Raw genomic sequence first — 27,054 nt, forward strand, 5'->3', positions numbered from 1 at the left:
TTTTGAAAGAATTGTTAGCATTACTTTTTGCTGTAAAGCAGATTTTGATTTTTTGGTAGCCTGTTTCTAACTACCTTTGTTTCTGTATAACAGTAAGTCTGTAACAGGGTTTTTCTGCATCATGGGATCTCACAGTGTAGCTGTTTCTGTGTCATTATCCTGAGATGTTTCCAGGGCCTGGCTGCACTGGGGGGAAAACGTCACTTATCTGTTATGTCATTAAACAAGCCCATTGATCTCGGTCCAGGCTGCCTTAAACTAGCACAGAGCTTCCAGCAGCAGGCCAGCTGTCCTGATACTGGAGGAAGGTTAGCCTGATTCCTAAGCCAAAAGAAAATTCTGTGTCCATGTTCATTGTGATCATACCATTCTGTAGTCCTGGCATCTTCTGCTTGAGCTGTGTCTACTCTTACGACATAATGAAGCTGGGAAAATTATTTCCTAGTAGACTTGAGTGAGGAGGGTTCCTGGAATTCAGTTTGGGTCTGTGGAATATCCCCAAACATGGGGACAATCCAGTCCGTATCTTAAAATGGAAATGAAACCATCCTGTCTTTGCATTACTATTTTCGAAAATCTGTCATTAGGCTTCTTAGGAGGAAGTCATCCTCGGAGTATGATGGAGGTTCATCACTGTGGACTGAGCAGAGATGCTTTTGGAGCCTCCTGAGTTCTCAGCCAGTAACTGCAGAAGTTAATCTGGCCTCAATTGCTTTGTAGTGTGGGGATTTTTTTAATAAATGTTTCTTCTTTCCAGTATGAATTTAATGTATTCCTAAAACTCAGTCTGCTTCTGGTCTGACCAGAGATTTTTTTGCCAAGTTTTCAGCTGTGAGGAAATTACTGGTTTTAAGATCTCAGCCTGTTAGACTGTATATCCGAAGTGCTGAACGAGCAGTCTGCTAGTGGAGATGCCTGCTGATTGCTTCGAAGCAAAACCAAACCCCTGGGGCTTTGGCATTTGAGCTTGGAAAGCTAGTGAGTGCCCCTGGGTGTTCCTTGTCCTGCTGCTTTGGACATGGCTCATACCTGAACTGAAAGGGCCGTGCATTCACTTACATAAAACCCAGCATCACAATTGTTTTGCTCATTTTTTTTCTCTGCATACCCGAAAAGTTGGGCTTAAACAACTGAATAGTTAAGTTCATTGAAAACAGGAAAATGTGTCTTGAAAAGACAGCTAAATATCTTCCTGTCTGCACTGTGCATCAAAGGAGATATTTCTACATTTCTGCTGTCCCGTAATACTTTTCCAAGTAATTTGTATATGCAAAAACAGGCCTGCAAAGTAAAAAAAACGACTTCTGAGATTTGTCCCAGGCTGGCTTAATTGTGCTTTGTTCCCAAGAGGCCACAGATGAAAAAATGGGGCTGGAGACTTATGCTGTGTTGACTCTGGGAATGCTTTTTTCTGAGCCTGCACTACACTGTTCAGCTTGGCACTGCAGCACTCACTGTGAGGAATAGGACAGTGCCAGCTCCTGGCTCTGGTTCCATCTCTCTTGCTAGGTTTGAATAACAACCCAGAAATGCTGACCTAATATGGAAGTTGCCTGCTGCTACTTTGACAGAGGATGTTCCCTCTTTCCTGTCATGTTGAAAATGTTCTGAAATGGGCAAGATACATCCCATTATATGTCTGCTTTTGAATAGTAGAAAGAATGCATTATTCAAACTGGTTTTGTTTTCCCCCCCCGTTCTCTCCCAGTTCTCAGACAGATTTCCAAAGAGAACTTACTGTAAAGTACTGATGTTCCTGCCTGTATCTGGTTTTATTTTCTTTTATTTTCACATTTGGGGTCATGTTTTGACTTAGGATTTCCTAGCTGCCTTGGGGAGTTGTACGTCACGGTGACTGGTGATTTCCGCCTTCTCACTAAGCTCCTGCTGGGACTTGTGGTTTGACCCCATGTGCGTGGCCATCCTTACGTGTCACTGGAAGTATCAGATGCTCTGGGTCCAGCAAGGTGCTTCCCATGCAGACCAAGAAGGGCTGCCTGCCTCTGCCCAACTGAAGGCAGTCCTACACAGAGATGTATTTTGATTTACCTATTACTGTGATAACCTAGGCAGCTCCATAAAATACAGGTTTGAGGCAGTTATAAATTCAGCATGAAATTGTAAAGACAATGTAGCTGAAAGATCTAGGTTTAAATCAGTTGGTCAGTGAACAGCATTTTTGCAAAAGACTGTAGAGGGCAGTGGTGGTTCCAGTTGTGGAGGGATTAATTGATTTTTACTTTTATTTGTTGGCTTGGTTTGGTTGTTTTGTTTCTTCTTTTTTCTCCTTGTTTTTAATAAAGATACTCCTTTGAAGCTTCAAATAGTCAACCTTCCAAGCTTGGTTTTGGTACAGAAGGATAAGGAAACATTAGGTTCAAATGTTCACTTAGTTCCTTGCAAAAAAAGAAAAGAAAACTTCTCTCAGTTTCACTTGGGTGTAGGCATCCAAGAGAAACTTCCTGGAGAATTGGAGCATTTAACGTTTTGCATTTGTGCTGTGTTCGGCTGAAAAGAGAAGTCCCCCATTTGACCACGTCTTCCTGTGTAGTTGGGACTGTTTGATTTCCGAAGAGAAATAATAATTATGATCAGCGTTTATTTAATATACAGATAGAGCAGTGTTTGAATGAAATAATGTCATGGTGACAGATTATGTAATATATTTTATATATATGTATATATCTCTCTCAAAATAAAGAAGAGACATATTTTTCTGACCTTCATATAAATTCTGATGTTTCATTTTTGTAAACCTCAAAATCACACACTGTGTGAGTTTATGAATCCTGTGAGTGAATTTATGAATCCTTGAGTCCTGAGTCTCAAGACCTTCTGTCTCGGAGTGAGCTGGCACAGGTCCCTGCTGGATGAAACAGCCTGCACTTTGTGGGAGAGATGCTTTCTGTTTCGGATTCTCTGGGCCAACCTATAGAGCTCAGCTATTCTGATAAAAATCCAGCCTGTGGTAGAGACTTACTTTCTCATGATCTCGTGCCATCTGCAGGCTCCCTGGTCCTGATGTTAGACAGACCCTTTCACTGGGGTAAGTTGATGCTGTAAGCTAAAAGAGGGAGATACTGAGAATTTCTGAAAGAGGATTTTGCAACAGCAGCCCCAAGGCTTTTACTACTCCACTTTTGTCCCAACCAGATACAGGAAGCATGGGTGCCTCTATTACATAAGAAGAGCTTGGTAGGGATACAGTAGCATTGTTTCTTTCCCACCGTAGAAACTGTTAACTTTAAAGTTTTTTAGTTATTGTGATGCCTGGAAAGGGAACTGGTGACTTCAGTGTTCATAGAAATTAACTCATCAGAAATCCTCTCCAATGACAAAAGAACTTTCACAGCATCTTCACTTTGTCTCCACGTAGCTTTACTGAAGTAAATTTGAATTAACTATCAAGGCCTTTAGATTCGCTGAACTATTCCTTGTTCAAGCCAAGAGCTTTCCCAGTTTCACACTGAACATGTAGGTGAAGAACCCTCTGTTGACCCAGACAGTACCACCTCACTTGCTGTGCTGGGTATCCTGTAGAGCCAGGAAGTTTCTTTTGTTTACTCCTTGAACCTGTGAAACTGAAATTGAAACCAGGGACAGTTTGGGATTTGGTTTCAAAGTGAGAAGACATTCTGAGTTTTGCCTAAACTGGTGCTAATTCCTTATTTCTGTATCATTTTTACTGTCCAACAGTTGGGTGACTGAAGAGACCTGCCTGTGTTGGCTGTTCAGTCAAAAGGGTGGTGAGATGGTAGGGTCTGAAGTGGCCGCCACGGCAGTGCTCAGCTCTCCCTGGTCAGCTGCTCCAGGAATTGCTGCACAGTTTCTTCAGGTTTCAAGCATCATTTAAACTATTTATGCTGTAGAAGCCAACAACAGCAGAAGATGCTAACCTGGCTTTGCATTTCTGTCTTAATTAAGTACAGCATAGCTTGCACAGAGTTCAGTAAAGATACATGCAACTGTTTGGTTTTTATAGGAAATGGATTTGGGAGGTTGTTCCCAAGTTCAGTGCTGTTAACATGATGTGATGTTTATATTGTACTGCAGCTTAATGAGTATTAGAGATGAAAGATAGAGAAGGGCAAAGGAGCACTAGGTTAGAGAAGTGCCTACAAAACAGATGACTAGTAAGTGTGCTGTTTTGTTTGGCTCATTTGTATGTATAGGGCTGAATCAAGAAAACATACTTTATAAGGAACAGAGGAGACCTAATGTGCTGTTTATTGACACACGAACCAAGTTGGTGGTAATAAAAACAAATTAAACAGTGTAATTAGCTTTCACGTTAACAACAGGATTTAATGGGTGTTTATTGTCCACAGGGTGGTATTTAGAAACTTCCCCATAGATTCCCCATGATTAAATTACCTCCCATAGTTCTGTTGGAAAAGTATGCATTTTATGCTTGTGAACAAAGAATGTCTTTGCATTCCAGAGGTAATTTTTAGGAATTTTCTGTTGGCTAAAATAATATGGAAAATCCATGGCTCCCTAATGACCTGGAGGACTGCCTTGTTTTTGCATCTTGCTCCTAGGACAAAAGTGATTCCCTGTATTATGTGTTCTCGCACCCCAAGGCTTGCAGAAGGCTTTTTGCCATCACCTCCGATCTGCTGTTTGTTGCAGGTCACAGATTTTTGTCCAATTTGCCATGGAACCTCGTGGCTGAGCAAAGTGTCTTCTGGAAAAGCATCAAGGGATGGAAAAATCTGTTACTTACTTCGGTAGCTTGTTTGAGAGATTTCACACATTCCCATCAGTTTGTGCCTAATTTGTCATTTGCCTTTGTCTGTCAGTTTTCTCGGCCCCTTGACATTTGAATCTATCTAGTTCAAAATTTAAAGGAAGATTTGGATGAAAATCTAAAATTTAAGCATGTAGCCAAACAGGTATCCCAATTTTCTGGAGTTTCAAATCCATGATCTTGCTGTTTTGTAAAATCTCATCTATTCCCACCTGTCCCATTATTGTGTCTCCTTGGGGAATACCCACATAGTGTGTAATTCCAGTCTGTTGGGTGATTTTTCCTTCAGAAGGAGGCAAGAAACAGAAACTGTGAGCACTGTCAAGTATCATTTGCAAGTATCAAATCCAAGCATTTTGTCAATTCAACTCCAATCTTATCCTAATCTCTGAGCTTTAGAATAATTTGGGGGGTTTATCTTTTTTGCTAACTGAGCAAAAACCCCAACAGAGATAAGTGTGCTACCGGTGCCAGAGGTAATCTTGTTCATTGGGACCAAGCAACAGAAAGCAACTGTTAATGGAATGTACAAAACATTTGGATAACTTTGCAGCTGCTGAGGTGTTTGTCATTAGAGAAGCAGTCTTCCTTGAGACCTGCAATGCCAGCAAGCATTCTGTTTGTCTCAGGAGGATCAGAGAAGGGGTCTGGTATATTCATCATTAACATGAGAAAGGTGATGAATTAAGAATAGTGAACTCTAAAAGTCTTTATAAGGAGGTTGTGTTCCATCCTCCATTACTTACCCACCTACATTTCTGTGCTATCACAGCAAAATTCTTCCTGTGCCTTGTTGCATTCCTGTGGTGGAGGCTTTCTGAACAAGAAAGCTGTAAAAACAGATGAATCTCACAGGAAAGGATTTACTAAATCACCTGAGAGACATTTCACTGGGAGTGTAAAACAGGAGACCATGACTATTCCTTTTTGTATCTTAACTGGGTTTTGTAACAAAGTCATTTTGTCTCCCTTGCAGACAACTTCAGCAACAGCAAGCGGAACTCGAAGTACATCAAAGAGATGGGCTGTCATCCTATGACTTATCTCAGGTGAAATTCTCATGTTTTTTCTTTTTGTGCCTCTGATCATTTAAAATGTAAAGCAATGGCAGATTTCAGCAAAACTAAAACTACATTGTGACTGTCCCTGAATTGTTTTTGTCAAATACAGTGGAGGGAATTACCTTCCTCTGTGTATCTCAACAGGTGCCTGTTCCAAGTATACCACCTAATGTTCATGAGGGTGGAAAGTCTGTGGAAAAGCCTGATGCTATCTTCTCCCAAGAGAGAGATCCTAGATTTGCTGAGATGTTTGCTGGAATAACTACTTGTAAGTGAATGTCTCTGGTGTTTAATTTTTAATACTATGTTAAGCTTGGTTACATGATGTGGAGCACAGCTTCAAAAGAATGAAAAGAAACTACATCGTGGCAGAGAAATTTGTAAGCAGCAGCAGTCTTGGCATTTGCATTTACTTGGTGTTTCCCCTAAAAATGATAGGAATAAATTCAAGGAGGGAAGGACAGATTTTATCACCAGAGCTACCTGGTTTTACTTCCCTTTTCATTTCACAGGAAAACACCTTGAACAGTGTTCATAGATATTAAACATACTGAACAGATCTTGCCATTTCTAAGTATGGATTTTCTTTCTTAGAAAGCCAGTGTGAGTTCACCTCTCTAAAGAGGGATGGATTAAGAAAGTTGCCATATAGTCTTAAAATAGACTTGCAGTTTTTTGTCAAATCACCAGCTTTTGCAGTGATGCTTTCAGAGGCATATGCCTTGAAGTGTAATAATATACTTGTTCTCTGGTCAGTTGAGGCATCTCCAGTCACGTTACCTGTCGAAGAGTCCCTGCTCTTTTTCCCACAACTTTTAAACTTATTGGCAAGTTCTTCTAAGAGTGATAAGAGTCTCAGGAACAGTAGGTTTTTCTATATTTCTTGAAAATTACTGTGAGGACAGAGTCCTTACTGAGTGCCCTCACCAAAGGATTTCCCAGCCCTGTTCTAAGAGGTAACAGCCAACCTGCCAGTGGGAGAGATGTACCTGACTCAAACTAGCCCAGCCTGTGCTGCCTCTTGCCCTGATAGACAGAAGTCATTGAGAAGACTGGCAGCTGAAGGGGTCATCTGAAATATATCTGTAGGAAACCAGGCTCATTAATTCCACTACTTGTGGAAGAACTCATTGGTTGTTTATTGTTCTTAACTGTCCTCACTGAAAAAGAGAAATTTTTACATTTGTTTTAAATAAATCACTGTGCAAGTGTCACGCAGTGCACAGAGGAAACGACCCACAGGGGTTGACTCCAGGGGTGTTGGGAGATGACCTCACTGTGTTGGTTTCTTATGTCTGGCTTGGCCTTTTCAAATGGAGAAGGCATTGTAACTGCAGGATAGACCTGATACTGTGTCCTCCTGTTGCTAGGACTTCTCTGTTATTCCTGTTCATCCTTGTCTGTCTACTCTAACAGTGAAGTCAACAGCTGAGGCCATAAAAGGGGTCCATTAGAAGGTAGCAAGACTCCAACCCTAAACACCAGAATATGTTTTTCCAAGCAAGAACATACTGCTTTGTGGCTGCCTTGTTGGCTCTTTTTCAGGCAGCTCTCAACTGTTTGTGAGGAGGGGTTAGGGTTAAGGGTATAGCAAGCTGTGAAGTAGCTGGGAGGTTATATTCTTGGAAATGCCATTTCTCTTTTCATTCTTATTAATTTACAGGCTGTGCTTTTTTTGGGACATTCTCCCTGTCTGAATTTCTCATGGAAGCTGTGATCAAGGTCTCCTCTGAATGATAAAAGATGGTTCACAGTTAGAGATGAGATACCCTGTCCAAAACCAATATTGACAAGCCTGCATGCTGCCTGCAAGACATTTGCATTATGTTGATACCCGATCTCTTTCTCTGCTACGTTCTGTAAAAACATGAGTTGACACAGGGAGATTGCTGCCATTATTGCATGTAATGGCCACACATCACTAGAAAACCAAAAGTTGGGAGTGGAAGCCTGGCTTTACTGATTCATGCAAATGCTTTGAAGCCCAGGATGGTGCAGTTTTTAGAGATATTCATTCTAGAAGCAGAAACACTGGTTCTACTGGGAGATGGGCCATCATTGACCAGTACAGTGGTGGAGTTTAGAGAGGAACAGGTAAAACATACACAAAAAAAAGTTTTCAGTGCTGTACCAAAGGTGAGAGCAGAGAACTGTGTGTAAAGTCCTGAGCAGGAATACAGCTGGGAGAGATGTGGGCCAGATTCAGAGGCTAAAGAGCATTCAGGGTAACTCAGGAAGGAGAATTAACTGCTTGTGATTAGTCCCCTTTGTCTTGGCCTCATCCTGTGGCACAGACCCTGGTAGCTGCCATGGCAACTCTGCTCCACTTGAGGAATTCTTGTTCATTTAGGGCACTCTCAATTTTGCTGGTCAGTTGTTCTCAAATATCTAAAGTACCCACAGGATTTTGGCTCAGTCTCTTCCAACCCTGAGAGTTTGGTGTCCCTGCAAAGAGTGACCTTAGAAAATGGGACATCTCATGCAAGAATGACATTACTACATAAAAAGGAAAAATCATCTGCCCTTCTCAGAGAGATCCTGAGCCATTTTCAATTTTTCCTGCTACATACACAACATTCTCTAGATCTTGTCCCCACTTCTCCCTGGTTTTTTTGATATGAGAGCGTAGGTTTACAGCCAAAACTCGGTGACTGTGCTGGGCAATATGTAGCTGCCGAGGAATTTTTACAAATTTCTAGATTCCAAAGGAAAAGCAATGGCAGCTTTCATCAGTGGCATGCACACTCCCTCTCCAAGACTCCTGTGAGGTAATTTGAGGTGACTTTTTTCCTTGGGAAGGAAAGCCGGAATGTGTTGGAGGCCTTTGGTGAGTCACACTCAGAAGGTCTCTAAAAGCTAGTGAAAACTAAAAAATACTTCTGTTACTTGTGAATTGACTGGGCCTTTTGTCCAGGAGAGCATCTCGTGAAATCAGTGGGAATCTGAAAGGATCAAAGGGGAAAAATGAGGAGGCAGACTTGATTCCTAGGCCTGTCAGGCGTGTAGCATCAAATGGTTGCAAAACCATCAGCGAGTTGCAGGGTGCTTTGTGCTTGGAGGGAAGGCTAAGAAAGTGAATAAAGGATGGTGGAGCAGACCTGGAAATTATTTTAAGAAAAGTGGCAGTAGTGAGATTTCCCTGGGCTTTGGAATAATCCAGTGCCAACTAATTAAATTAAGGGACCAAATGATGCTGTTCACCCAACCTCGTTTCATTCAATTAGAGATTGATCTCCAGTTGCCACATTAAGAGTAGACTATAAAAGTTAATGGCATCTTCTTTTGTGTGTTATTCACTACACTGATTTGTCTCACATCCCACTGGGATTCTTGCATCCTATTTCATGGCCCCCTCAAGCCACATATAGGACAGCAAAATCCTTGAGAGACCAGTGTTTTGCCTTGCTATGGCTCAGGTGTGCACTATGGCTTGTGGCACTCAGACACCTGTGAGACTGAGATGCAGGTGGGGGCTGCAGGATCACCCAGGTTCTCAGGTGGTCGCCCTGAGATGTGCCACCAGGCTGCCTGGGAGGTGGGTGCTCCTCTCCAGCTATCCCAGGGGAAGCAGATTGTCACCTGGTCAGGAGAGAGGCTTTTTGGCACGTTCCTTGGGTTGTTTAACCCAGCAGGGTGGGGGCCCTCAGCTGCTACCTCAGTGCAAGCAACCTGTGATAACAGCAGTGGCCCTGGGGGGAGTTTCCTGGTGCCAGAAATGTACCCTCACCTGAGGCCACTCCCAGGTAGCCCCAGAGGTGCACGTGCATCAAACCTTCTTCAGACCATGTTTCATGTGACATTCCTCCATCCCCCTGAGCAGACCTCACATCTTTCTTCCAGAAAACCTTTGTTCCCCTTCCAGTCTGTAGCTGGGACCTGGGCACCCCTCACTCCCCACTTCAGCCAGAGCTGTGCTCTGTCTCACGTTCCTGCTCCTGCCTGCGTGGTCAGGAGCAGCTTTCAGCTTCCAGTGGGTCGGGGCTGTGTGGCCAGAGGGCACGTCCCAGTGCTGTGTTCCAGGCAAACAATGGCATTAATGAGGTATGGCCTGTGAGGAGGGTATGAAGGAGACACAAACCAGCTGTGCCTCTGTTTTCACACTGAATTGTCATACAGCCCTTTTGTGTCATTCCTAATGTGTTCCCCAGGGCTTCTTCATAAAGCTTTAAGAAGGAAAGAAAACTCCCTGCTGCCTATATACATTGCCATTGTCTTTAAATAATTTTTCCTTAATTTTCTCATCCCCTAAATTAATTTTTTTCTGTGCATTGTTTTTCTTTTGTAGCAGATAAAAAAATGATGGCCTCGGCATCCACAGCAGGAAACCAGCAGCTTTACTCACAGGGAAGCCCCTTTCAGCCAGGACACTCTGGAAAGACTTTCAGGTACTTAGTCCAGATCCTGAATGTATCAGTTTCTGTCTGAGAGTGGGGGACTGCTCCCCTTCGATCTGATCGAAAAAAAACCAACATAAGGGTGTTCTTTATGTGAATGAACTTAGCTGTGTCTGCACTTCCCTGCTACGTGGTGTCTCAGCACTTAAACTGGGTTTACAAGCTGGGGTGATTTGGGTATCTCAGAATTATTGGCTGGTAAGTAGATACTTTTTGCTGTGATCATGTAATTGGAAAAAAGCTAAGAAGCAACAACAAATCCTGAAGGGAAATAAATCTGAGAGGTGGTGGAGCAGGCTCAGAAATCTGAGGAATATTCAACCAAAGTAGGAAGGTGCAAAGATTTGTTTTGCACTCGCAGCTGTCAGTACTCCTGCAGCCTGCCTTGAAGGGCATCAATGCCCTTTCCAAAGGGAACAGAGGGATGCTACATCCACAGTCCCAGGTCAGGACTGGGACACAGGCATGAATAGTTTTCTAAGGCAGCTCCCAAATACAGATAAGATGGCAGTCTGGCATTTTCCGAGGCATTTTTGAGTTATTCTGTGTGCCTGTCATTTCCAGTCACTTTCTGAGAGTGTGGTAACAGCGATGGTATTTACCTTAGTGCCTTTTGGTATCGCTCTGGGATTGTCAGACTGGAGTTTCATTCTCCTATTCAGACCAACCAAAGTTGTGGAAGTGAAGAAACAGCCATTCGGAGCCTCTCAGTTCCAGGAACTGGAAAACATCTGCAAATGCTGATTTTATTTAAACCAATGTATTCTTAAAGTTATAATTGCTAATAATCTCAGTGGGGAGAAATAAAATCCCCATGCGTGTGTTTTCCAAATTAAAATCAAGAATAACTTGGGGGGATATGACAGTAAATTAAAATGTCTTTTAATTGGATATTGTATATTACCGGATAAGACTTGGCATCTTGGGGTTTGGCATGTGTTTTGTTTGTTTCTTTTGTTAATTCCTGATGTTTAACTATAGCTTTTTTCCTACTACTGTTCTGTTACATCTTACATCAAGCAGTGGCTTGCACTTCTGCCAGCATTTCCACCCTCAATGAACTGTCCTCCTTGAATAATCTCCAGCCTGGCCCATTCAGTTACTGAGCCTGGGCAGCCTCTGGGCACTATTTTGCAGAATCCTGTTTTCAAAGTACATATTCCAGATATAATCCAAGCTCCTTAGATGATAGGACTTGCCAGCTGAGAAGGCAGTAGGGCCAGCCCTCCCCAGCAGCTGCTCTGTGCTTCAGCCAGGTTTAGATGGACTTTCTGGTCTACGTTTCCCTCTTTGGAATCTCTGTGATAGTAAAAAATAAAAATTAAAAAAAAATAGAAAAACTCTACAAAGAATTTCTAAACACACACTTTGCTTTTAGGCAGCTTAAGAAATAACTTAGAATAACAATGGCCATATTCAAATGCCTGCCACGTTTTGCTTACACTCTGGGAGGGATTCTGTCAGCCTTTTCCAAGGATTCTGATTCCAGCTTTCTCTCTGCTCAGTCCTGTTTACTTCTTTTCCCAATCTGCTCCATTCTTTCTCTGTAAGATTGTGAAAATAAACAATAGGGAAGGGGTTGGAGAAAAGAACAAACTGTTCCAGTTGATGCACAAAAGTGGTTTTATATGCTGTGTCTTCATTTATATTCATTTATATAGCACATGTAAAGTATTGAATGTTTCTATATATAAAAGCCCATTCACAATGTGCAGTTGTGTAGATTCAGTTGCTCAAGAATTCCATGAAAGTAAAATTAGGAAGCATAACAGTCCTTCATAGAATTTTATTTATGATTAGGAATTTCTGGGTATTTCTCTGTAGTGAAATTCAGTAATTAGGGAACAGCTAACATATAAACAAGTTCCTTTGGAAATACTTTATTATTCCAAAGTTATTACATTAGTTTAACTTTCTGTCTTGATTATTCTTTTGCCTGGGTATGTAACTGCATGCTCTTCTTTAGCATCAGTTAGCGAAAAAAAGGAGTTAAAAGCCCAGCTTTTAATATATAACACATATTTCTTCATTTCCCAGGCAGGAAACAAATAAGGAAGTACTTATAAGTATTGTCTTTTATGCCCATCTTCATTTAGAGTGGCATTTAAGCAAATACTTAAATACTGTTGACTTCAAGCACAAATTTACAATGAAGTACCTGCTTGAATACTCTCTGCAAGGAGGTTTTTTAATGTGTTAAATGCTAAACTAGTATGGGGCTAAGTGTTTATGCACTGTATGTGAGAACAATTTTATTCTTAGAAACCCTTCAAAGAGATTACTGAAGTCTAATTAAAAATAATTTTGCCCACTGTGTCTATTTGAACTGACATTTTAGAATACCAGTATGTTTCATAGTTTTGTGATGGTTTCAAGTAATTTTTTATCAAGACAGATTGAATAATTCATTTTAATGTTACCGTCAGCATTTTCATATCTGGAATACAGATTGAGAATATGCCCTACAAATGAGGTTTCTGTTCCCTTAGTTCATCTGTGGTACATGTGCCTGGTGTGAACGACATCCAGTCTTCCTCATCAACAGGCCAGAACCTGACACAGATATCTCGCCAGCTCAACCAGAGTCAGGTGGCCTGGACAGGAAACCGGCCACCATTCCCAGGACAGGTATTGATTTAAATGCTTTATTTTCATGGTCAATAAAGATTTGCAATCTCTCTGCTTTTTACAAAAGAATTAGTAAACCCCATTTATAACGTGAATATTATTAGTTTGTGGTTGGAGAGGAATCAGTACCTTCCTTCTGTTTCTTGGCAGGTTGTAATAGTCTGAGCCAGCTGCCCTGTGTGTAACTGCACTGGATTTTGTGCTGACCTAAAGCCCAGGAAGGTCTTTGTCCTGCATTTCTTGTATAAGTGCACTGGATGAAGTAAAAGAGGACAGATCTTCTGTTTTAGTATTAAGCTTGTGAATTAAATCTTTCTGGGACCAGGACCTTGCACCCAGCAATGTTACCCACAGTTATCAGGGTCGACAGAAGGAGCACATACAAATCCAGGCATGAATTCAGGGCAGAGGCTGCTCAGCCTGTTGCCCTTCCATTAGCACTGCCCAGTGTAGCTCACACTGTGTTGTGTGCTGGAGGAAACAGCACATACCTCCATCAGATGCCTTGTGCTTGTCAGTGTTAGCCCAGAAATCACTTCCTGTTCTGTGTAACAATTAAAAAAAAACCTGTTTGAAACTCTGTTAGAAGACAGATAATATGAAATGGTCAAGTTTGATCTTAATAATGCTGCTCTTAATCACTCTTGACTTCCCATTGTTTGGTAGGCTGGAATGGCATGTTGGGGTGGGCACTAAGTAACTTTTCAGCAACTGAATTGTTTCCACATCAATCTCTGATTCTTCCCAGCCCTCAGTGTGCCATGATTATCTGTCACACCTGGTTAAGGAAATCCTGTCATAACATTAACTTGTTTTTTTTTAAATGATATGGAGGGTGCTGAAAGTGGCTGAAAGAAATTACTCATCCCTCCTACTGCACAAATTCTGTTCAAGTCAATGGAATTTGTGTGTGATTATAAGGAAATTGAAATTCATTTATCCATCTTAAATAAAGTAAAATAGAGTTAAGCCTTGCAGAATTGACATGGCATGCTCTCACTGCCATTGTGGAAACCTTTAGAAATGTGCAATTTCTTAGCTTGGAACTGAACTGAAGACTTAATAGCATCTTCCTCGTGTTATGTGCCTGTAGGGATCTGTTTTAGTCCCACAGCTTCCCTGCATTTTTCCAAAAATCATAGAATCATTAAGTTTGGAAAAGACTTTTATGATCATCAAGACCAACCGTTAACCCAGCACTGCCAATTCCACCTCTAACCCACGTCCCCAAGTGCACATCTACACATCTTTTAAACACCTCCAGGGATGGTGACTCAACCCCTTCCTTGGGCAGTGTCTTCCTGTCCCTGACAACCCTTTTGGTGAAGATATTTTTCCTGCTGATAAATGATGGAAAGTGGCTCAGTGAGCACTTCTGCCAACTCCCTCAGTGCCCTTGAATGGTCCCATCCAGCCCCATACACAAGACACACTTGTGTGTGTCTGAGTGCTGTAGCAGGTCACTGACTTTTTCCCCTTGGATTGTGGGGCTTCATTCTGTTCCCTGTCCCTGTCTTCCAGGCAGGAATAGCTTCACTTTTGTGCATTGATTGCCAGTAACAGTGCACATCATTATAGGCATCCAGAGATGTAGTCACCTTTAATTTCTGTTTGTGAAATTGGTTAGCCAGTGAGTTTTTCTTGGGACTGCTGCACTTGTTCATATTGTGGGAAATAGTTTATAAGCAGATTCTGTCTGTAGCACTATACATTGTTGTAGCACATGACTTTGGATGAGACACTTCACCCCTTTAGTCTTTGTACATGTTGTTTGTGTCTCAAAGCAGCCTGCAGTATTTAATAATTTGTGTAACATTCTTGGAGATCCTCTGATGAAGCCACTGTGTAGGTGAAATGACAGCAAGTTGGTTTGTAGTACCCTTGCATTAACTCAGCTGCCCAGTGAAAGTAGTGTTAGACTGTTCCTTCCTATCTCCCAAGGCTAGTGATTCACCCTCCCAAGCCTTTTACAAGGCAAAATTACTGCTGCCTGTATTTCATAGGCAGGGAGAGAAGGGAGCTCATTAGCTTTGAAACTTCTTTGGCCATTTACTACCAAGCACTGGAGACTCTGGTCATCTGAGAACCGGGTGTATTCTGCAAGATGTTCAGATAACTGTGATTTTACTGTGGCACTGCAAAATCAATACACCTGGAAAATAAAGGTAAATTCTTTATACATGTTCAGTTTGAGATTCATCTTTGTAATAGAGGCGAAGGATATCCTGGTTTTCCATATAGCTCTGATAGAGTACATGTGAGTTAATCAGCAGGAGAGCTGTAAGTGTTGGTTTACAGTCTGTTGTGTTCCTTCTGCAGCAGTAAGCTGGCTTTGACAGAAATGAAATATGGCTGAGACAGGAAAAACGTGCCTGTTCACATCTACAGAGTTTATTTAGTCTTTTCTTTATGTTGTTAAAAAGTGATTCTGCTGTGCTGTTCCTCAACAATAAAACTTATCCTTTTTTTTACCCTTTATTCCTCAGCAAATTCCATCTCAGTCTGGCAAGGCTCAGTCATCTCCCTTTGGGATTGGAACAAGTCACACCTACCCAGCTGATCCATCGTCATACAGCCCCCTTTCCAGCCCAGCCACCTCTTCTCCAAGTGGGAATGCCTACTCCAGCTTGGCAAACCGAAGTGCAGGGTTTGGTAAGTTTTAAATGATGTAAAACAGAAATATGCATAAAAATGAAACTCTCCAGTATTAACTTCATTAAAAATCCTCCAACCTGTTCTTTTGGTGGGTCAGTTGGGAAGCCCAGGTGATGAGAGCATTTTGCTTTCTCCTACTGAGTACAGGGAACAAAGCTGACCAGTTTCCTCCACACTGCATCTGCTCCACATCCAACACACTTCAGAATATTGTGGCATTTTATGGCATGAGGGAAGTTTTCTTATTTTTTCCCAGTAAATGCTATCATAAAAGAATCAGAAGTTGCTTACATTACTAGTACAAATCCTCCCTGATTGTGGTCAGCAGGTTCAGTTTCTTTTTACTTCTCAGGAGAACACTTAAGTGGCACAAATTTGCGTTCAGTTCATTTTTCATCTTTTCTGACTGCATGGCAGCGTCCTCTTGCACAGAGATGGTGTGTTGGAGTTTGGCTGGAAACAGGATTTGTTTTGTACTGCTACTAACCTAATCAGATTAGGTGCCATGTTTTGAAATTGTTTTCTTTTCCTATTTCATGCTAATTTAATGGCTTTCAGACCATGACCCAGTGCAGAATAATATTCAAGAGTAAAAAAATACAATGAATCCATCCATGATAAACACACATGAATTCCATGAAAAATGTCACTGGCTGGTAATAATGTGCAATTCCTAAAAGCATAGGTAGCAGTGAGCTAATGTGTGTCATTTTTCCCCTGTCCCTTGGGAACAGAGCTGGTGCAGACCCACTGCAGACCTGTGCCTAGAAAAAGTGAATTGAAAGGAAGCTCTTCCCACAGAGCTTATTTCTGCCTCCATTTCCATTTCCACCAGGCATTGTAGACTTGTATTTCAGGCCTAAGCTACTTGGCAAGAACCCTTTCACCTAATGAGAAACATCTCCTGACCTACATCAGCTTGGATGCTATTAATAACAGCCTTCACGGAGACGAATGGCTTCGACCGCCGGCTGGCTGTAACTGCTCTGCTGAAAAGAAGCATCATTTGCTTCACTGAGTTAATTCCAATGTATTGTTCTGAAGGGGAAAAAAAAAAAAAACACCAAACTTGCAATCTTTCTTTTAAAGGGTAACTTGGACGAATTTTATTTTGGCCCTTAAAATGGCTGCAGGGTTTCTGAGTCAGCTGAATTACTGGTTGTGGTAATGTCAGTAAGGGAAGAGCTGTAATCATCTACTTCTGATGTGATAGAAATACATCACTACAGCCTGTTTACTTTCCTGTAAAATGTTCCCTTTATCTGTGTTGCATGGCTTAGCTGGTAGCCAAAAGGACTGGATTGAGCAGGTGTTTCTGTATTTTCTGAAGCCATGACTGTGAGCAGTGGCTGATTTGACATGACTGAATCTGGTTATCAAAGACTTGACATAGCACATGTGTGGAAGTTTGGCACAGGAAATTTGGCACCCTTGGCAGAGGACACTGATGATCAGGACGAAGCAGATATACACAGCTTGATTCTCTACAGTGAGAGGAAAACAGGCAAAAATACTTGGAGTAGTCATATAGAAAAACATATAGAAGAAAAAGAGAAAAAAATGAGGAAAAACATAAGCCTAGTGGCAAGCTTTCTAAAGTGCTAATTCTTAGAAGGACATACTGGAAATAATGGAAGAAAAATTACCCAGAAATATTACACATACAGTGCCAGTCTGTAGAAATACAGGGTAAAATGAGTTCAGCTTAAGTGTGCTCTGTGGTTGTACTCCCGAAAAATGTATGTGTAACAGGTAACCAACATGTGTTTTTCCTGGTAGACTATCCAGAAGAAATTAAATCTCCCTGAAATCATCATTTTAAGTGTATTTACTATAAAGCCTTGCTGTTTGTGTTACTCTGTGAAATGTAAATGGCCTCAGACCTTTAAGAAACTATCACTGTAGGAACAGGATGATAATTTGCTGTAAACGGTGTGTTAAATAAATCATTTTGCATCTATAATGTTGGATAGTCCAACAAACAACACTGCATTTAATGCAGTAATGATTGCATTTAATACTGTGAGGCTGTTATGTGTTGATCTCACTGTTTCTACATCTGCTTAAGAAATCTTACATCTGCTTACATGCTTCTTAGATGGATAGAGAGCTGGACACCCACTGCTCTGCAACAATTCAGCCTTTTGAAGAGAGAGAGCATTCATATGGTGCAGTTTGGTTTTTAAATGAAATGGCAAATACTCCTTATAGTGATTAAAAAATGTTGGGGGCATGCTTGAAAATTGTCTTCCCATGCCTGGCTTGTGGTGTCACTGTGCATTCTGCTGTGGGCAGTTCACCTGCCAGGTTGTGCAGCCATGGCCCTGAGCTTCGCTGCTGGGTTGGCCCCCACCCTGCAGTCAGGGCTGAAACTCCCTTTCACTTCCACCCCACAGGGCTGGTGTCCCTTGGGATCTTTTCTCCAAGACTTATTTGCAAACCCAGGCAGTGATGGATGACGCCTCAAAGCAGGCAGGTGTTTTGGAGGAGCTGCTGTCTGACTTGTGCCCTTTCTCCCCTCCTCCAGCTGAAGGTGGCCAGAGCAGCAGCCAGTTCCAGGGGAGACCTTCCGAAGTGTGGTCGCAGTGGCAGAGCCAACACCACAACCAGCAGAGCAGCGACCAGCACTCGCACCCGCAGCCCAGCCAGACCGAGGTGTTCCAGGTGAGGAGAGTTCAGCGAGCCCAGAGTCCCTCTGACAGCCTCTCCCTGCTGAGTTCAGAGCCGTGGCACTCAAGGGTCAGGGTGCAGCAGGGCTTGGGGCCGTTCCCTCCTGCTGGGCGCTGCTCTAGGTCTGCACTGCTGTTAGCTGGCCTGAGCTACTGAGCTGGTTTTGTTTCCTGCCACAGAACAGCATCTTTGCTGATTTAAAATGCTATTTCCCCGTCTCTTTGCACTCTGCACTTAGGGCTCATGTCTTTTGCAGAGAACCCAAGAAATATTCCCAGGTGTAGTGTCTCTTAATCCTGATTCTGGCCTCTAACATCTCAGTCAAGTCCAATTAGACATCAATGTGTTTGTCTTTGATAGTTCAAGCAGGAAAGGAGTCTGATACTGTGTAGAAGATAGTGGCCAATAATTTTTTAAGGTTAAACCCAGTCAGATATCAGATAGATGGTAAACAAACCTCTTCAACTATCTAATTTTGTAATACTACCTATAATTTTGAGCCTTCACTACAGGTGGAGTAGGACTTCATAAGTTAACTAATACCATCACTATCCTTGTATAACTGGTTTTAAATTAGATCAAGCAGACAGTTTCCAAGAAAACAATGCAGATAAATGCAGGAAAGACAGTTCAAGCCCCAAGCAAGGTTTAGAAGTGGGACACCTCATTATCTTTTAGAAAGTAAATTCACCTGCAAGACCAGGCTCGTGCACAGTTGCTTGCAGGAACGCTGCAGAAGAGATGTTAGCATGGAAATACTCCTGTGTGAATGAACCATTGCTTCACACAGAAACAAATAACAGCACTACATCTGTCTGCATGCTTTTAGCCCATGACCCAGGCAAGATTGATCTGCTGCATCTCTTTGTGTTAGTGAAGTTTAATTGCTTTGCAAGTACTTTAAACCAAAAGAATATTCATAGGGATTCCAGTGGAGCTGGAATCCAGTGACAGTATGGTTTGATGGCCAACAGAGACACTGGGCTCCAAGCAGGGTCTTGCTTGTGTCTCAGGCAAGTGCTGTGTCCCAAAAAAATTCTCAATAAATTAGTGGGAAGAAGACCAGAGGAGAAAAGGAGAGCTGAGCTCACCTGCAGACCTCTTGGAGGTGAGTGTGCATTTGGAGGGAATTAGGATAATAACTGGCTGTGATGAAACTTGGATGAACTCAGTTCAGAGGCCTCCAAGAAGCTGCTTGGATTGTTTGTGGCCAAAGCCAGCCTTGGGTTAGCTGGACATAAGGAGAGAGGCAGACTTGAGAGGGGACCCTGCTGGATCTGTACCTGAGGAGAAGTTGGCCTGGAGGCCCCAGCAGCAGAAATGCCTTCGGAGGTGGAGATGTAAACAGATGGGGGCATCTACAACTTCCCTTTGGCTGGGAGAGAATGTGGGAAAACATTAAATAAGTGCAAGTTTTGGTCAGAAAAGGAAGGCCCTCCCTGGCAGCTCAGACACTGCCAGTTGTGTTCACAACCACATCAACAGGGATATTATGAAGACCTCAGATGGATTTTAATCAGTCTTTATTTTGAGGCGACTTCCCAGTGCGCAGCAGCTCTCTGAGTTATTCTTTCACAGAGCAGATCCTGTGAGATTTCTTGTTTGTTTTTTTGGTTTTGTTTTATTGTGAGGATAATGAGCCATCCCTGGCAAGACTTGGCTTTGCAATAAGAGCTTATTATTGTAAGGACTGACAGGAAAAGCAAGCATAAACTCTGGTTTTCCCAGCAAGGGATATCTTTTCCCTGTGGCTTCAGTCTCCGGCTGAGAGGAAAGGTTGAGTATTTTTTGAAGCCTCCTGCAGAGACCTTACTTGGCTCAAGACACGTGGGAGCAATTACCATGAAATCCCATTTCTCCTGAGAAGTTCCTGCTATTTCCTCTGCTTCTGTACAGTCATGAAGGCTGCTTGGGCATCCTGTGAGCTGGGGTGGGTGTCCAGTCTTTAGTGTTCTACAGAGCACTAATATGTTCGCGGAGACCCTCCCCAAACCCACCCTTACACAACAGGAGCTCGAGCCTGTGAGGTGTTTCATACTTCTCATGTAATGAAACCAGAGAGTTTGCCTCTCTCCATGTGTGGCTACCCATTCTAAGGGGAGCTTTTCCAGTCTGGAAGGAGTAGGAGGCAGCTCAAGTGTGCCTCATTCAGAGGAGCAATCCAAAACTTCTGCCCTGTGTAAGTCCCACCTCTTGCTCAGAAACACTCCAGCAAACCATAAGTAGCACATAAACCTTAGCCTGGCCCCCTGCACAAGTCTGGTTTTCACCTTATTTGTCTAAACTTGGCCTTTTCTGGCTTTACACTGAAAAGATGAACAGGAAACAGTTTGTGTCTGGATAATGTGTTAGCAAGTGACACTTCACTTTGATTTTTCCTTATCGTGCAGGACATGCTGCCGATGCCGGGGGATCCGACGCAGGGCACTGGCAATTACAACATTGAAGATTTTGCTGACCTGGGCATGTTTCCACCATTTTCTGAGTAGCTTGCAAAGCAGAAATGGAAGTTCTTCTCCAAGGCCATTTCAGTGTAATTTTGGCGCTGCTTTTTCTGTGTTGCATTTCTGTAGAAGCTACTAAACCAGAAGACACGTTTCTCATGTTTCAGATAGTGGTGTAGGGCTTGCTCTCTCCTCCTTGGGGTACATCAGTGCCGACAGAGGAGCTCCAGCACTTGTTAGTGTTCATTGACAGCTCCATTTTTTTTTTTTTATTTTATTGTCATCTACCTCAGAGATGAAAAACTTTGCTTGATTTAAAAAAAAAAAATCTCTGAGTCTTAAATATTTGAATGTGAATGATACCTAATATTTCCTTTGAATGGTAATTTTTAAATAGATAACAAAGTAACAAAGACTAACAGAGAAAAGGTAAGGTCATGTCTTGTTACAGTGCCTACCGCTCAATTTTGATGCCTTGCTTTAAGCTTAAGTTTTGAAAGCAGACACAATATTCTGTTTTCTTTGATTCTTGTAGTTTTTAGGTCACTTTAAATGTTGAGATTAAGCAACATAATGTAGGCCTCTCTCACCAGAAGATTCAGCTCTGCCTTTTCTAACTTAAACTTGAATGTGTGTACATTTTGGTACTTTATGTATATCTTGTGCTGTATGAAGTGATTTCCTGTACTGGTTTCTTTTGCCTTTACAAAGGGTCCATTCTGGAGTGTACTGAAAAGTTTGATGATGTATGTGACGGATTTGAATATCGTGAGAATCTTCATCACTTCACATAGGTGTTCTTACTTTTAATTCAGGTGGTTCTCTGTTCAGAACAAACATTTACTTACATAAGCTATTAGTCTGGTTTTGCACTGAATTGAGGCCTATAACCTTGTACATTTCTCACTGGCTGCTTTAATTTCTATTGTTCTTGCTTTCTCAAAAAATTGCCTCGTAAAAAATGACTGTAAACACATTGATATTGCATTTTCTATATTAGCTGCATTTCCTTTCTGTGAAGTACTTTTTTATACTGTGAAACCTCACATTTTAACAGTGCAGGGTGGTGGCCTGTTACTAGGAAATCATTCAAGCTCATTTGCTGCAAGCAGTGAGATGGTTTTGTAGTGTATAATTTTTTTAGAGTGAGTTGGTAATAGATATCGATTGGACTATTGTCCACTGCGTACACAGTGATAACTTGAATTTTTGCTTGGATTCCCAAGCAATTGCTTCTGTTAAACCCTTTTAACCCTATTATGTTAAATATGGGATTTTCAGCTTACCAAGTATGTTGAGGACTCTTGACTACTCTGAATGCCATATGCTTTTCTGCAGAGGTAAGTTAATCATCTTCCTCTTAGATGAGTTGCCTACCATATGTCTTCATCAGAGATGTGGTAGGAAGTTTTTTTATTCAGTATTTCATATGCATGATGAGTTACAAAGGTTGGATTGTAGAGTCGGAATTTTTATCCAGATCATTTCTTCTGGAATGGGAGGAGAAGGAATCGCTCACGAGGACAAGAAACCCCAAGTTCCCACGTGCAGGTTGTTCACGACCTTTGAGGTTGGACAGTGGTAGCCAGCCTTTGCAGAGGAGGAAGGGGACAGCTTCCCTCAGCTTTTGCATATTCAAGGGCCATCAGGGACCTTGAAACAGCAACTCCAGGGCACAGTCCCATCCAGAAGATCTCAGTGTGTGCAGTAATTCTTAGACCTCACAGCACTAAGCTCTTTCTTCTCATAGCCCCACTTGAGTTCTGAGGTGCCTCTGACAGAGAGCACAGTGCACATCACCACAGTCCATCCTGTCAGGATTCTGTCCTGGGAAGCAGGCAGACCCTGCCCTACAGCCCACTCTGACCATGCAGGCTTTGGGCTGTGAGCATGGCCCAGGGACACAGCTGTCACAGGTGGCCATGTGGTGGTGTGCCCATCTGACACTGCTTTCCCAGCCTTCTCCGAGATCAGCATGTAGGTTTCAGTATCCAGGAAGAGTCCTTCCTACTATTTCTTTCACTAAATCTGGGACCAATCTCTTACCCTATGAGCAAGTGGGGTTAGGGACTCCTTTTGTAGGAAATTTTTGTATATCTCTAGGTGCAGTACTTGAGAGGCCTCAGATCTCCTGGTCTGTACCCGCCTCACCAAATCACACTGAAAACAAACAAAAAACCTCATATCTCTTCTCTCCCAGAGATCAGGAAAACACCTTTTTAGGTGAGCAAGCCATGCTCTTACGCACTATTCTTTTAAATACATGGATGTTTATTCTCTCGGAGCCATCTCCCTTTTCCCTCGTGCTGCTGGGATCAGTGAGTGCTCATGGAATTGGACAGGCAAAGCTCTGCTGCCCCAGAGTGAAATTCAGTGATGTCTGTAAGAGGTGCCTGGATGCTGCACTGGCTGAGCGAGGCACTCAGTGTCTGTACAGGGGCTTGAAAGGGGCTGATCACGAGGGAGGGAGCAGTAGGTGAGCAGTTTGTGTCCCTGCACAGAAGATGCTTGACATGATAAATGTAATTTCTTATAAAATGCTTAAAAAATATTTCTCCCTAAAGTGAAAAAATATTGGAAAAAGTGCTGTTCCTCTGTCTTATTTTACCCAACAAACTGCTTTAAGTATGTGTAATTTACATTACTTCCTGAATTCAATTTAAAAATGGGGTTTTTAAAGTAATTTTCTTTCTCCTGACCTCAGCAATGGTAACTTCCTCAGCGTATCGTGGTTTTTATACTACTGGAGAAGGCTTCTCATGTACAGAATTTGGTTGTGCAGTTAGAAGTGCACTGTTAGCAGAATTTGAAGCACACCTCTTTTGTTGTTGTTGTTTTTAAATACAGTATTATTTTTTTTTTAAATCAGTGTACCTGAGGGATCAGAGCATGGACTGCTTCTTACCTTGTGGACTACTCCTGCCTTTCTGGTTGGGAAAGGTGAGGGCTACTCTGTTAAGGGCAGTCTGGACAGTGCCAGGTTTGGGGTTTCCCCGTGAGCCATTATCACCCCCCGTTTCTGTTGTGCCATCCCGAGCCGGTGCTTTATTCTTGGCATCTCCACCCTTCCTCCCCTCCCGTTCCTGGCCATCCCATCTCTGCAGTGCTCTCCCAGCCTGTGTGGGAGGCACTGGGTTGCCATTCCCGAGCCAGCGAGGAGGGAGCAATTAATGAGCTTAAAGAGTTTGGCAACTTTGTGCTTCTGACCGAGCAAACGATCAAGTCGAGCCTTTGCTGCCGCCGGGCACCTGCGCTGCCCTCCCTCCGCGCTCTCTCGTGTCCGTGGCTTGCTCCTCTCCAACAGCCACGCCCCAGGTCTTGTGGCTGACAAAGCTGTGTAGCCTTGGCTGTGCTGTATCTTTTTGTCATGTGTTTGGTTACTAAAGCAAACTTACTTATATCCTATAGCTGAAGTTATAAGGTGCATTGGGAATGCTGATGTTTTTATTACGTGCCGTCGGTGTAGCTTTGCTGGCACTCTGGCTTCCAGTTTCCAGAATTTCACAGGTGGTGGATTTCTTGTTTCTTTTGTGTTTTTTTAAGCTGGAAATAAAGCCGTGATTTCTGATCAAACTGTTGCAAACACAGTGTTTCTTGAAACTGAATCTTTTGGGGTTTAAACTAAGGGAGCAAGAAACTAAAAATAGTGATGGTCTGGGTAAGTTATTTCAAGGAGCAGAGATGTAGACTGAGAAGATTTTAGCTATGAAAATATTTATATTCATTTATTCGGACAAGAAATCCTGTTTAACAAGAGGGATTCCATCACATTACTTGTGCAAGTGCTACTGGCAGTACTACAGTGATGCTTTAACCAGATAGTTCCATTTGTAGCTTTGTTGCCTTTTCTTTTCTTTTGAAGTACAGTATGAAACTGTAAATACTTCTTGCAGAACTGCCTTTTTAACTCTTAATTACTTTTGGCACAGTGTTAAATAGTGTTGGATTTACCCAATTGCTATGACATATATTTTTATACATAGGTGTACTCTTTTTTCGAGAATAATACAGCCATTTTGTCATTAATGCCTTATCGGTGTCATACTGCTGTTGCTCTTTGTTTGCAAGGTATCGAGTGGACTAGTTTCTAGTTCAGATATTTTCACTTTTTCTGGCAGTGCTCAAGTTTGGCTTCAGGTGATTTTTGCCAGAGTCCCATTTTTCACAGTTGTTAACTGTGAGAAGAAGAAGAAAATGTAGGCTTGGGTTTGTTGCTGTTAATGGAGCAAAGAAAAGGTGATGGCATCTAATTGTCTTTAAAAGGTCAGTCTTTTCCAGGGTGCATTTCATGAAACTGATGAGTGTGGGCACTGATTACTTTGTGTAGATTAATGGTATTAAAAAAAAAAAAAAGGAGAGAAAAGAAAGAAAAAGAAAACAACTCCAAAAATGGGCTTCTGCCATTGTTAGGCACTTGGTTACATATCTGTTTAAACTCTTCATATTGATGTGAAATTGTGCTGTGGATAAAGTGTATTTTGTACTTCTGAATGTTCTATATTTATGACTAACAAGTACAGAATCAGTTGTGTGTATGTATAACTAATAACTGCCTTTTTAAATTTCATTAAAATAAAAATGTCATGAGCTGTTGTTAATTCCTGTCTTTCTGTAAATAAGTAAGATATACTGTTGGGAATTGTCAAGTAAGAAGTAATCCTGAATTATAAGATTCATACCAGAAATCAGAAGATGAAGCATTGATCTTTGTCTTTGAAATCTCCTCCTGCACTTTGTGGTTGGGGACAGGATGTTCCCCTTTTATCTGTCTTGTAAAGGCTGTCCAGAGGGAGCAAGAGAGGAATGATAGTTTGAGAGCTCAACTGCTAAAAGAAGTTCCAGAAAAACATTAATTCACAGCCTGTTTTGCTGAGGTGTGTGAATCGGTGTCTGTATTATACGGGGTTTCATTAGAGCACAATTGATTTAGGGTTAATTCATGGTCTGTGGCAATATTTATTCACTCCCTGGGGTGGTATCACAGTGGTTTCCTTGTTCACCTTTTGGTCCCATTGTTCAAAGTTGAAAAATACTTGTATCCTTCCCACAGCCATTCTGGTGACCTTTTCAGCCCTTCTTATGTAAGGCTCATTTGCCTTTCACTCTGGTTCTTCATTGCATTTATACTGTATTTCTTTGTCAACTTGATAGCAGGATTTACCTTTCTAATAAATCCAGAAAGCTGATGACTGGACCATGGCAGGAGCTGAAGATGCTGTGGCCCAGGGCCTGTGTTCCTGATGTGGGGTAGGTGGTGTTTTCACAGCTCATACTCCATTTTCAGGGCTCTGCTTGTGGAGAATGACCATGGGCTCTGCTGGGCCCCAAAGGAAACTGGAGCACTCAGATGGGCTTAGTCGTACTCAGCCACCAGCCCCCCCTGCTCTGTCAGGCTCTGCTCGCTACTTGCTTGTGCCAAAGACAGAGGTTGGTCCGTGAAAATGTGCCATTCGAGCTGTTTTGCTGTGAAAATTGGGTTTTCAGCAAAGTGATGTTCTTTTGGCGTTTGCTCAGATGTTTGTGAGCATCTTTGATGAGTGGGCACATTGTGCCAGACCGTGAGTCCCTTTTGGAAATGCAGCTGCCTGGCAGCTCTTCGGTGCTTTTCCAGGGCATTTTAATAGGCTCTGAGTTGCTTTTGAAGAACATTACGCACACAGAGCGGGTGTTGCATCCATGACAAGCAGGGTACAGTGTGGTTGGGATGTTTTAGGATCCCACCTAGCACTCCTTTCATATGGATCATCATTAAATGTGCTCTCACATGCTAAATCAAGTGTACTTCTGGGCACCGTGGTGACAGCTGGGTGTGGAAGTGCTGGGAGATATTAATTCTGGTGTAGAATATGGGTTTGGAGATGCTGGATGTGGGATGGAGCCACATGTTTGGTGACCAGTAGTCACTGCAGCTCGGCAGGGCACCGTGATAGAAATCCAGAGTCTGGTGTGCAGGAAAGAAATGGAACTAAGCCTCACTGTATCCCTGCACTTACTTAAACTGGCACTAATGACTCATAACAACAGGTCAAGTATTCATTATGATGATAGAAATACATTTTTCTTAATTTTTCCATGGGAGCTAATTCTTAACCATATTTCCATCATTATACCGTCATAGTTCAGGAAGTATTACTCATTTAATTTTCCCAGATTTTCTCCAAGTTGGATGTAACAGGGAGAGATACAGGTTGAATTCTTCCCTCGTGTTTTACCAAGTTCATCATATTCCTGGTTGGGAATACCTGGCAGCATCTTTCTTCAAACTTTGTGGTCTGTCCCACATAAAATGAAATGGAATCACTTGAGCTGTATTAATGGATGTGGGATCAGATCCAGAGGTTGCTAGGGCATCTTTTCATTAGCTCTGGAAAAAATTATCTTCTAATTATAGACTGGCACTAAATACTAATATACATAATGTGCCATTTGGGACCCAATGGAAGAAAGTGTCA

At 42.2% G+C, this 27,054-nt stretch overlaps 1 protein-coding gene across 4 annotated transcripts in view; it reads left to right on the top strand.

Moving 5' to 3' along the window:
• ARNT2 (aryl hydrocarbon receptor nuclear translocator 2) overlaps positions 1 to 25,200 on the top strand; it is a 97,492-nt gene extending 72,292 nt beyond the window's left edge. For 3 of the 4 annotated variants that reach the window (XM_017805159.1, XM_017805162.1, XM_017805161.1), the window contains 7 exons: positions 5,727 to 5,799; positions 5,956 to 6,079; positions 10,097 to 10,196; positions 12,695 to 12,833; positions 15,320 to 15,485; positions 18,016 to 18,152; positions 20,549 to 25,200. In XM_017805159.1, the coding sequence (XP_017660648.1) occupies positions 5,727 to 5,799; positions 5,956 to 6,079; positions 10,097 to 10,196; positions 12,695 to 12,833; positions 15,320 to 15,485; positions 18,016 to 18,152; positions 20,549 to 20,647 (838 nt within the window). In that variant the 3' untranslated portion in view covers positions 20,648 to 25,200. The remainder of the gene's footprint in view (positions 1 to 5,726; positions 5,800 to 5,955; positions 6,080 to 10,096; positions 10,197 to 12,694; positions 12,834 to 15,319; positions 15,486 to 18,015; positions 18,153 to 20,548) is intronic. The other variant, XM_017805160.1, reaches the window with a different exon arrangement.
• The last annotated feature ends 1,854 nt before the right edge of the window (positions 25,201 to 27,054 follow it).

This window comes from Lepidothrix coronata, unplaced genomic scaffold (assembly GCF_001604755.1).
Source record: "Lepidothrix coronata isolate B3197 unplaced genomic scaffold, Lepidothrix_coronata-1.0 Scaffold11, whole genome shotgun sequence".
Taxonomy (NCBI): domain Eukaryota; kingdom Metazoa; phylum Chordata; class Aves; order Passeriformes; family Pipridae; genus Lepidothrix; species Lepidothrix coronata.